Source organism: Plectropomus leopardus, chromosome 19 (assembly GCF_008729295.1).
Source record: "Plectropomus leopardus isolate mb chromosome 19, YSFRI_Pleo_2.0, whole genome shotgun sequence".
In the NCBI taxonomy this organism is placed as follows: domain Eukaryota; kingdom Metazoa; phylum Chordata; class Actinopteri; order Perciformes; family Serranidae; genus Plectropomus; species Plectropomus leopardus.
In genome coordinates, this window is record NC_056481.1 from 7,402,592 (window position 1) to 7,415,303 (window position 12,712).

At 40.9% G+C, this 12,712-nt stretch overlaps 1 protein-coding gene across 1 annotated transcript in view; it reads right to left on the reverse strand.

Moving 5' to 3' along the window:
- Positions 1–9,755, reverse strand: part of LOC121958842 (glutamate receptor ionotropic, NMDA 2C-like) — a 51,782-nt gene extending 42,027 nt beyond the window's left edge. Inside the window, exons 1-2 of the mRNA XM_042507988.1 lie at positions 9,399–9,755; positions 6,736–6,834 (exon numbers count right to left, since the gene is read on the reverse strand). Of these exons, the coding sequence (XP_042363922.1) occupies positions 6,736–6,834; positions 9,399–9,755 (456 nt within the window). The remainder of the gene's footprint in view (positions 1–6,735; positions 6,835–9,398) is intronic.
- Positions 9,756–12,712: the final 2,957 nt, after the last annotated feature.

Below are 12,712 nucleotides of genomic sequence, written 5' to 3' on the forward strand. Positions count from 1 at the left end.
GTGCAGCGAATCTGGGCTTCTCGTGACCTGTTTATGGAGTTTCTGGACCATGAGGCCAAGAGAGACAGATTTGAGGAGGGAGACAGAAGTACAGGAGGACAAACGGAGAAAGCGGGTCAGTCTGGTCACAGAAACTGTGATCCAATGAGACACGTCTGGCTCATTGCAAAACTTCGGTCCAAAATCACAAACAGAGTGTGACCTTAGACTGCAGCCAGGACTGAGACTGTAACTCCTGAAATATAATCTTCCGCTGACAGCTTCAAATTGTAATAAATGACGTTATACGCTCGAATACTCAACCTCTACAGTTTCTTTGCTTCAAAAATCCATCATGTGCACGCTTAAAAGGCACTTTTGTTCCTGTTTACTGGCAAACACATAAAGCTGTCGACTTTGTTTATTCCAGACTTTATCACTGTCTACAACAGCGATCACTCATTATTTAATGTTTGTTACTGTAATGAACAAAAAACTGGCTTGTGAGTGATCAAACATTTACTGTGTATTTCCTCAGAAACAGAGATTTACTGTAATAGCGCCTCACAATAATAGATAGCAGTTGTCATTTGCAGTCAATTAATCAGATCTCTTCCAAAATGTTTCACAGCAGCCATAGCCAAAAACATTTTACTAAACCTTCATTATTTAATACATACTAAAGACTTAATTGGTTTTTACAAAAGCAATCATGTTCTTTTATATGTCCTGTTAAAAACTCAAATATTTCAGCTTGGTGAGAGCTCAAGGTTTTTCTGAGAAAGTCCAGTGTGATTTCTAAAGGGTTTTACGTCATATCATAAAGTCACCGGCGCCTGTCTGACTGATCTTCGCCACTCGTATCCAGTCAGAGCTGCACTAAAAGTTATTCTATTGAATTCCGAAAAGCCTTTTCACAGTGAGTCAAATAAGCTTCAATCAGAGTGTAGAATTTATCTGGCACTAACAGGTGTGTGCAGTACATTTTGGGCTGCTATCTGTATATGACAGCTGTCTTACATATATCTACTGCTTACGTTTGATGCTTTTGGTGATAATGATGTCACACTGTGATTTTTTTGTATTCATTTTTGTATTTTCTATGGATGGCAAAGTCAGTTGGTTGGTAAGACCTCCAATGTTGTCCAGACTAGGAATGTCAATGGTTAACCATTAATCGTTTAAAAGTCAAGGAATAGTTTTTATGTATGTCGGTCTATAGGTTAATTTTGCTACTCTTCAGTTTGCTGCACTGCACACCATCTAGGTGCGTCCGAAACAAACGTTAGCTAGTGGTGGCGATCATTCAGCAATTACCCAAACCAAGACATATTGTAGAAAAAAGTACCAAACACATTCTCATCTCAACTCGTCACATGGTGCCACTTTGTCAGCGACCTTCTGCGTCTATTTATGATGTTATAGGTATCCTAATGCGTCAACTGTTTACACTTCGGGATACCGTTACCATGACGTCAACAAATGCACATGGAGGGATGAAGCACAGTCCTTGTGTTTACATGGCAACCAACGCAGACCGTCGCAATGGGTATGATTAGGCAACAAAGTCACGAAAGGTTAGGTTTAGGCAAAAGAGGCACATAGTACGATGTAGAAAAAAAACAACGCCCCCACCAGCCCACCCTATAACTGCGCTCACGCTCCCTATATTACGTTGTTACCTGCATAATTGCCTAATGCTGTCCTTCAGCATTGCATGTGCATGCAACCGGCGTACAATAACACGTCTAAGCATGTTCCCATCTGATGCCGTTCAGCTTCACAACTTCACAACTCCGCAGCTTCACTTTCTTATCCAATAATGGTCACTTGTGGCTCCAAATGACAAGAATGCAAAGACCAAAATGCTAAACTAGTTGCTTGTTAGTGGTTGTCGGGCTTTGGAAATTTGTTTCAGATAGCTGTGGTAAATGCTTCCCAACTTCCAGGACCTGTCTGTGTCTGTGCTCAGGTGCACTGAAGACATAAATCTTAAAAATGGGTCACAAATATTTGCTTTTTCTTTTCTTTTTTTTAAAGCCAAAATGATTCCCTAAAACAGCTGGGCACTGTAGTTTTTAGAAAATGTTACTCAAACAGGGGTAAGTAGTGCATTTGTTGAGGACTATTTTAAGCGTTGGATTAAATACAAACTTGGTGCTCTAGTGAATATTCACAGCTGCGGAACAGTGTTTGTGGGGCTGACTCAAAATAATCTGCAGTGCCCATTTTCATTGTAATAAAGAAACCTGTCACCCACTGCAGCAGTGTGGTTCAGTAATGTGTTTTTAACATAGACTGTATAAAAATAATATACGTAGCCACCATGACATCACCCACTGGACTTTGGACTCACGTTTTGAAGCCTCAAGTCTGTTATTTGGCCGTTGCCATCTTGGATCTTTGGAGTGGACGTTAAAACAAGGTGACCATATTTGGACGAGAGGGTGGAGCTGCGGAGGAGCCAGGGGTGGTTTGCGGGGCGTCACATGTTGTTGTGATGCCTCACAAACAGCCTGTCCCTCAACGTGGCCAAAACCTTAATTATGCATAACTTCACAGGTCCAGTGTGTAGGGTTTAGTGGCAAATAGCAGTGAGGTTGCAGCACATAAACTACTCTCGTGTGCCAAGTGTGTAGAGGAGCTACCGATGGGAAAACACTAATGGCCATGTTTAAGAATTGTTTTACCTTGTCAATATGGACTTCATAACTGTTTGTGTTTAAAAAATACTTTTAATTCTGCGATTAATCGCACCTAAAAATATCAATCATTTGGCAGCCCTATACAGACCACAAAGATATTTTAGACAATAGTGTGCTTTCAGCTTTGTGGCAACATTATGGGTAAGGTTTTCCCATTTCTGTGTGGAAGATCTTGACAAGCCTGCAGAGAGCGCTGACCTCAACCTCATTCAACACCTTTGGGATGAACTGGAGCCAGGTCTTATCACCCGATATGAGTGCACGACTTCACTGATGCTGTTGTGGGTGAATGGGAGCAAATTCCTGCAGCTGGTTCAAGAATCTTGTTAAACCTTCCCAGAAGAGAGGAGGCTGTTACAGCAGCAGATAAAGGTTTTGCAATGACATGTTCAACATCATATGGATGTAATAATTTCGGCCATTCAGTGTGTCAGCCAGCTGGCCAAGAAAAAACACATACACACGCACACACAAAGAAAAAACACTCTCAACCTCTGATTCCCAACTCCTCAGAGAGACACGTTGCAGTATTTTTTCTCTTTTCCCTCGCAGGCCCTATTGAACAGTCTTTATGCCTTTTCTCAGCCGTTCCTCGCGCTCTCTCATTTCCTCCTCCTCGCTTGAGCTTGATGTGTGTTAGTGTGTGTGCGCTGTCTGACAAAAGACACACTTCCTCTCCTCCCTTCCATCTTTTCATCTTTGTCTCATTCCCTCCTTCCTTGTTGTTTGCCATAGAGAGATCACTGAGACAGGAACCATAAATAGGCAGCTCGGGCGGGTGCTGCTTCTTTTTAAACCTGCCATCAAAGATATTCATCATCATCAGGCTATTGATAATCAAGCACTATTGAGCTCTTTTATCCCCTAAGAGAATTATGCGCTCACACATATGTCTTTCTCCGTCCAATCCACCTGTCCCATTGTACCAGACACCTCTGACAAGCTTTTTTTTTTTTTTACCCCCTCCTTGCTAACAACAAAGGAGTGTATAAGAGGGAGAAAGAGACCGAGGAGGAGTGTGAGGAGGAGGGCTGAATGAGGCCTTCGACAGGCAGGCCTCAGAGGAGAGTGCTTTACTCTTTGTGCTATATAGAGAACTGTCACTCAACACTTTTGGGCTCGTCAGACAAACGGTCGCTCAGTATGAGAGATAACGTCCCATTTGCGAGTTTGTCTTTTGCCTCTGTCGAGCAGGGAGGTTAGATAACCCAGACTGAACCCGCCGCGACCAACTCTGCAAATTACAAGCCAGACGTTGCTGATAAACTTTGCCCCGAATATTTTGGAGGCTCAGAGATACTTTACACATTGCGGATCAAAAGCACAGCTTGGGTAAACACCTCTGTGCCAATTTAAGGTGAAGCAGCGACAGGTAGGGGGAAGAGGGAGGTTATGCAAGGCAGCAAAACAGACAGTCCCTTCAGGATTTCGCATGCTGTTTTTGTAATTGTTGTGGCCTGATTTCGTGGCAGCTTTTCTAAAAATTTGCGATGCAAGTTGCAATATTTTTAGGTCTTTTTTTAATCACAAGAGCTTGTTTGTTTGTTTGTTTTTAAGCAACAATTGCATAGGATCACATCATATGATGCCTTTTCAGAGCCAATATTGGCGTAAAAAAAAGCAAATATAAAAAAAAAAAAAAATCTTAGCTGGTGTACTTTGTCATATAAATCAGAGCCAGTCAGGAATATTTAGAAACAGCGATTTTGACGAGGTTGAAATGGGACGACCTGTTTGTAAAGCGAGTGATTGGCAGAAAGAATAGACAGTGTGCTTCTTGGTTTTACTGCCATGCGAGGGAGAGACACTGTGACTCTCACAGCTACAGTATGATAAACAGAGAAAGAGATGGGCTGAGCGGATCAATACGTTGCACACAGTTTTCAATGAAATGAGTCAGATTTGCTGTAAAGTTGTGGTGATTGGAAAAAATTGAAAGGTCGTGCATTAGGGCTGTAGCCAACTTAAAACTGTGCCACTGAATTAGATTTGGCTGTTAAAAATAAATATTTGACGGTTCATTTTGTTTTCCATGAAAAGTTTAAAAGTTTAAAAGAACAGGCTCCGCATGACGTTCAGAGTGACAGCGGCAATCACGTCATATAGTACACAAGCTAACAAGCACCAACAACGGATTGTAAATGCGCAATGACTTTTTTCACAGACACTAGACTTAAGACAAAAGCCAGAGACTGCTGTAAAATATAACTACTTGCATGTCCACAGCTGCAAAGAGTTAGTAAAGAGCATTAACTGCAGCAAAATCTGGGGACCAACACGTCCCCATTAGTACACTACACAGAAAAACACGACTGCTCACCTTGAAGCAATCTCAGTTGACTGAGAGTCTCCAAATAATGATTTGAGTCTCCAACTTTCCCTACCGTTCTGAATTCACAGTGATTGGCTGAATTCGCGAGAATTGTTGCAACGGCAACATTGCAAAGTCCTGGAGGAACTAAAGAGAAGATGGAAAAGAAGAGTGAGCGGTGTGTATTTTTTGTTCGTGAATGATGAGTGCGGTAGGGGGCCTCAGCCTCCTGAAGGGTCTAATTAACAGTGTAATGGGGTCCTGGAGCTCAGAGAGAGCTGAAAAGGAGAACAGGCCTCTTGCTTCTAGCCACAGCGTTAATGGATTCAGCCGGCGCACAACAGAGAAAAAAAAAACTGGATTGAAATGTGTCAAGGAGTAAAGGTGGTGGAGGGAAAGATGAAGGAATTGCGAGACCAAAGGGGAATATGGAGACAAGGTGAGAAGTGGCCAGAGAGTAGAAAGAGAAAGAGAGTAGAAAGACAAAAATGGAAAAGGAAAGGAAGTACAAGAATGCCTATTTCGCTCATGAAAGAGGGTAAAGAGAGTTATCTGTGAGGCAGTAAAACACTGCCTTCAGGCAGCTGTCAGCCAAGCTTCATCGAAGCATCTTTCCCCTCTCTCTGTCTCTCGCTCACTCACTCCCGCTCCGCCATCAAAATACAGCAAATCAATCACCCTCCTGCAGCTACAACTCCTCCTATTTAATACCCGGCTATGACGTGACATCTGCAGATACTTTTTGATTAACAGGAAGCTGATAAATACAACATGCTATGGTTTACAAATGTTGCCTAGAGGTGAAATCCAACACAAAGATACTATGTTCAATTCATTTTGAGTGCTTCCAGCATTGCATAAGTGTAGGAATGCATCTATTTGTGTGTGTTCGTGTGTGTGTGTGCGTGCTGTAATATGTGTGGATGTTCATTTGCATGTGTGTTTCTATGTGTGAGAGTTGGCTCTATAAATACAAGGTGTTGATGGCAGTTAAGCAATTAAAGGAAGGAAAGGGAAGACGGAGCGTGAGAGAAAGAAGGGATAAAGCCATTTTTGCAAAAGCGGAGAGAAAGTATAGATTAAGAATCCGTCTGGTGTCATCAATCTCCTCTTTACAATCTAACTACACAGCTCGCTGCTCCCCCTCTCCATTCATCAATGAGATACATGCTAAATCATAGCAGGAAAAACCTGCTGCTCTTCAAGAGCGCCCGGGTGATTGATAGAGGCGCAGATCGCCCGTAGCACTTGTCTCCCCTCGCAAAGTTTCCTTTCCCACAACTCAGACTTTTCCCAGGAAGGGATTAGAGGATCTGATGAGGGTCGATGGCTGCAGTCATCGCTGATAATTCACCCATCTGTATTGCTCATATCCAAATATTTGCATGCAGCGAGTTGCTTGCCAAAGTAGGTTTCACCGCTCTGACCTACTTAAGTTGTTTTAAGCTGAATGACGCCGGTGTGGAAGTGCTCTGACTAAGACAGGAGGCTGTGAGCGGGTGCTGCTGCTGCTGACAGGGTTTACATCACAGGGTGTTGTTCATCTTGTTACTCGAATCTGGTTTTCTCCCTAAATTGCTAATCATACTGTTTGTTAGAAATGATATATCTACACCTCTGGGATACAACGTGCATTTATGGCATCACTACTGTATAGCAACAAAGCAGACTACTCTAGTTCAAGCTCCTGGGTGGTGATGGGCCAAAGCTGAAATGATACGATCATTATTTGGACAGTACCTTGTATGGTATGACAACTGCAGAGCCGCCACTGATGCCCACGATTGGCAGAGCTGTCTGAGTGGAGAGGAAGTCCAGGATCTGTGCCACTTCTGCCACCTGATGACACAACAGACAGATTCAGTGTTTGCATAAACAAAGTTGATTTTTTTGGACCAGTGATAGTACTGCACTACTTTTTTATCAAGCTGCACAGTTTGACTTTAAATTCAGATTAAATTCTTGACTGATTGCCATGGTGACACAACCATGCCAAAATGCCACTCAAGCTGAAAGCTCATTCCACTCACAAGTTTTTTTTGAGCTTTCAATCATTTCACAAAATCTAATTTAATCTAATTCCAGACTTTAAATTTCATATTTCAGGCTCAACTTTTGAGGTATGATGGAGAAGAAGCTCTTAGAGGTATCTGGCAAAGTTTTTTAAGCGCTATGGAGAAATGTCTCTTGTCTTGTTTTGTTCATTTTTGTGAACACACAAGTGCATGTAGTTTACATAAAATATAGTTCTGCCTGTGATTTCACACTGTTAAACTTATCTAAAGATGAATGTAAAGCTTTAAGAAACACAGCAGTGCCCCAGCAAAGAAGAAAACTGCTTACAAGTGAACCTGGATGTAAATAATCCAAGAGTCAAAGCTTTTATGGAGAAAAGGCGGTTTCATGAGGAAGGAAATTATTCTCTTCTTGCACAATATAGTGTGATGTATATCCATTTCACAAAGTGAACGTCTTTTCTTCCTCTTCCTGTCAGCTCCACAAATGATGTTACCTTTGCCTCTGACCTCAATGATCACAGTGCTTTTTCATCTGTGAGCTAGTTACTTCACCTTTCAGTTAGCCTTGTATATATTGTTAATAGTATTTACTGTTCATTTTTGCAAGAGACTATTAAACGTTCATCTTTGTATTCAGCCGTTATTGATTAAAATCATTTTTGTAATCACCTCAGTGTCCTATTAGTCTGATTCTCAGAGCTTAGCTAACGTCAGGTCGCTATGGCTCGGCTCTTTTTTTACCTTGGTGCGTGGAGGAGCTGCCACAAAATAAAAGTGACTGCTGTGCAAAAGCGAGCAGTAAAGCTCCGTAGAGGCATAAAATGATGCACAATGCTTGTCTTCACTTTAGCAGTCATCTAGGCTAGCTGACTGGCTAACTTCACCATTAAACTAATCAAAAATATATACAAGCCTACAAAAAAACTGTAAAAATATTATTAACAATATGCACAGAGCTTATTTTGAAATGTAAAGTAACTAACTTCAGGATAAGAAAGTAGCCTATGTTATACTAAGGTCAGAAGCAAAGGTAATGTTATTGTAGAGTTGACAGAAGTTCAGTTCATAAAGCAATATACATCACTGTACACTGTGTAAATCGACAAGTCAGGAGATAATGCTGCGTTCCATTTACCTCAAAAATCAGACGTTGGAGCACCAGTTACCCAATTTAGTTCTTGTTAATGCTACCAGTTCATAGCAGCACATGATGCTTTATTTGGCACATATAAACACTTTAGCAACATTTCCACAGATAGAGGTTGGAAAGTTCTGTGTGTACAGCTGGTTTAATGCCTCACAAATAAGACAGAAGCGCTAATAAACATTATATTACTATAGATTTCACCACGGTTGATGCAGGCAACAGTCATACTGGATACTGAAGTCGCGGTTGGTGAAGTTCCTCCAAAATTACCAATCGTAATTCCGACTTAAGAGGGCATTCCAGTTCAAAGGAACTTGGAAATTCTGCCTTCCGAGTGCAAATGGAAGGCACCATAAATTTATCCCGTTCTCACTCCGAACTCGTCAAATAATGCTGCTCTGTCAGTGTTTTGGCGTATGCATCCAACTGGAAGGTGTCTGGCAGCGTCAGATGAGAGCGTGCTTGGACAAAACCAGTGTTGTTGTTATGATACGCTGGAGGACGGCACCGAGTGCATCCGCATGCAATGTGCATTGGCGGCTGGATGGAACTGATCGCATGTGCATGAAACACCGAAGGATAGCATCAGGTAAGAATGCTGCTAGTAACCATGTGAAATGAGGAGCACGAGTGCGCTTTTAAGTCGGGCACGTAGATGTGTCCTACAAACAACTGATTTTCGTGCAGGAGTCTAAAGTTTCATCATCACTGTAACGGCATCCTGGAGCGTGAGCAGCTGACGCAGAAAGATACCTAAAATACCATAAGTAGACGCAGAAGGTCACTGACGGAGCGGCACCATGTGACAAGTTGGGATGAGAATGTGTTGACAAATTACGTCTTCTCTCGTTACGGTCACACAGCAATGTTGTGTAGAAATTTTCCAGTTTGGTAAAACTTATTTAAAATGACACTCCTTCCCCTAGTAGGAACACTGTTTAGGGGACTATTTACATTTTTCTTTCATGATCTGATGTCACTTCTTCTTCCTTTACGATCAGAAACACCAACACCATAATTTAATTTGAGAATAGATGTACGTGCTTGACATCTCAATTATTTCTTCTTTTTTGCAGCCCACTTTGTGATTTAAGCTGACAGGACAGGTGGTTTTTACATAAAAATGTTGCCTTGTGCAGCTTTAGGAAACATGGATGTGGGTGACTGAACACCGTGACTCTGGAGAGGATGTTTTATCAGAAAACCCAAAAATGAATAAATCATTTTTTTCTTTTTACCTGAGCATCAGCGCCAGAGCCCACATCATCCTCAAACACCACGCCGTGTAGCTTCTCCGTTGCCATGGTATCGCAGAGGCGTGTCAGCAGGTCGCGGGGGTTAGTGTCGTTAACCAGCACGGTCACTGGGCTGACCACTACAGGCATGTCGACAAAGTTTTCCCCACTGAGACGACCTCTGACCTCATTCTGGTAGCTGGAGCCGCTGAACACCACCGCCACGTTGATGGATGGGTGGAGGAGGAGCGGCCGGGCCTGCAGGGGAAGCGGGGAGGAGATGAGGAGCAGGAGGAAGAGGAGGAGGAGGAAGAGAGGAGGCCAAGGAGAAGGAGGAGGGTGTCCCCTGGGAACGGCCATGTTGGCAGCCTACTGCCTGGAAAGGAGGGGTGGAGAGAGGGGGGAGAGAGGACGGGAGAACAAAAGGAAAGAGAGCAACAGTCAAACATACAAGCTGATTTACTTTTATGATGTTTTTGACATAATTCATCATAATCCGTCTGTACACATCCATCCCTTATTTCTCTCTGCTAGTCTGTCTCTCTTTCTCTGACCCTTTTGTATGGCAGTATTAGCCCTGCATTTAGACTCTTGTGTCATAACGAAAACTGTGTGTGTGTGTGATAGTGTATGCGAGTATGCGTGCGTGTAATCCTCCATAATCCAACCCCCAGTGTCATGACTGTAATCACCTCTCCATCTCAACTACACATCTCTGATTCAGCAGACACACGCGCGCACACACACACAAAGACCACAAGCAGGAAGCCAAAACTGTCACACAGGACCTCGACCCTTATCACTGAGATTACATTACATTACATTAGTTCAGCCGGCCCCTCTTCACGTGGGGTGATGTCATTGGCTGATGCACAGAGTGAAAAAGCCGCAATACTAACTGAAATCTGTAAACTCGAGTGGCTGGTGCAAATGTGAAACTCCAGTTAATTTAATCAGATTTGTTTTGACCACACTTCGAGGCAGGTTTAACACAAACCTATAAGTAAACAGACACAATCTAGTGTCTATAGATCAGTAGATTAAATATATGAATTAAATAAACAGTAGTGGAAGAAATTAATGATAATTAAAAGTAGCAATAGCACACTAGAAATACTCTGGTTCAAGTAAAAAAAATCCTGCATCCAAAGTTTTACCTAGGTCCAAAACAAGTATCAAAAAATACTTTAAGTACCAAAAGTAAAAGTACTCATTATGTAAGATGGTTTCTTTGAGAAAATTGCAAATTGGATTGTAATTACTGGTGCATCAATTAAAACTTTAATGTTGTAGGTAGCAAAGGTAAAGCTAATTTTTATTATTTAATATACTGCTGGGTAGCCTGTGAATGTCCTGTAGGGGATAACTGAAGTCTTATCATACAGGATAAGTTCATCCACAGAATAATTATTTGTATATCAGTTATTCATGCCTTGTTACATTCCTTATGTGAAGAAAAATTCGCCTATTTCTCATGCTTCTACAGTGAGTGCAGAATTCAAAAACAGATTAAAATTCTAATGAATTGCAGTAAAGGGGGTCAACATATAAAAACAACAAAATTATGTCAATAATGATCTGCTAACAAACTCTAACAATACTTGTGCAATATAAATATATAATTAGAAAAAAAAATTATAAATATTAATTATAAGAACTTATCAATAAAAAATGGCAAAAAAATAAAAAATATATATGTGTATATATATATAATATATAATCCAAGTTGCATTAATCCCGTTGCATCCTTAGTACTTCCCATTCGCATGTATTTTTGCTAAAATATTACAATGTGAAACCTGGTCAGACACTTGGTCAGTGGCCCTCAGCATCACAGACACTGGTGCACCGAGACACCCTAAAGCATATAAAGAACAAGACAGTCTAAAAAAGGGAGGGCAGGAGGGGAGGTCGAATGGTCAAACAAATTCCAGACTTTCATCTAAGAGACCGCTGTACATGTCCCGCGTGAAAGCAAATGTCAGTGGAGTTATTTTTGCAACAACATACTGTGCTAGCAGCATAATTAGCTTGTGACATACATCATGTGACCTATGTGACATACTGTTTGTCACATTACATTACATTACGTCAGTAAAAAATGTACTTAATTTAAGCCAAACCGTGATGTGTTTTTCTAAACCTAACCACATGCCTTTGTTGCCTAAATCTAGAAGTAAACCTAAAAACTGTGTTCATGAAACAAGCAGAAACTGTACATTTTCTGTGAAAAGGGAAGTTTATATTTAAAAGACATAATGCATGGGTTAAGCATAAATTGACATGCCATCCCTGATTATTCAAAACAAAGTAACATGTGGTGAGTGCTGGATATAAAACTCTTCAGCTGGGATGGAAGAATTACTTTAATTTAAAATAAAAAATAATTTACTTGTTGATTTTTGTACTATTAATCTTAAAGTGAAAGTTGTAACTAAAATTCAGATAAATATTGTGGAGTATCCCACACATACACATTAATGTGTCAAATATGCATCATATTATAGAAGCTGAAGACACTGTCATATAGATAACAAGAGATATAACATGAAACCCTATGCTAAAATTATGTCCAAAAATGTCTCAGTAATCCCCTTTTTTCTATGGCCACTGACAATAATCAGCACTTCATGTTTGGTGCATTTTCAAAAGCAACGAATATACCTTCAACCTTTGCATTTGGAGTGAACCGCTTCAATCAAATGGTCTCCTTTTGAAGATCTCTCCTGATTGATCAATACCTTTGAAGCTTTGATAAAGGCAGGTGGTCTTTCTTATAGCAAATGAAGATCTCCACATACAAACACATATTTGATTGTTTTTTTTTATATCAAGTGTCGGTCTCATCTGTGCCCATCAGAGACACCATGATAATTAACAGCACCTCCCAGCTTTGATTCAAAGCTCCGTTCAAAGCAGCACTGGGTTAAATGTGTCTCACCTCCCCTCACTGTTCATGCTCCCGGCATATCAATCATTCATCTTAATAATGTTTTGGGCTCCAGGGCTTTAGGTGCCCTTAGAAATAAATATCTAGTTTGAACCTTTGAAACACAATACATGCCTGTTATTGGATACGGCTGATAGATTCACCATTAGTCAATAAAGGGTCATAACTGGAAAGATGGACAAGGAGCTGCCTTTATTAAGGATTATTTCACAGTGTGTTTTTGATAAGTATATATGTTGTGGGGAAGATGACATTTTAGATATCTGGGTTTGCAAAAGATAAATATAGTTGCACTTTTTTCCTCTTGTTATATACTAAATTATGTAATGGCCATATATTGTGCAGTGTCGTCCGCATATAGTGACAT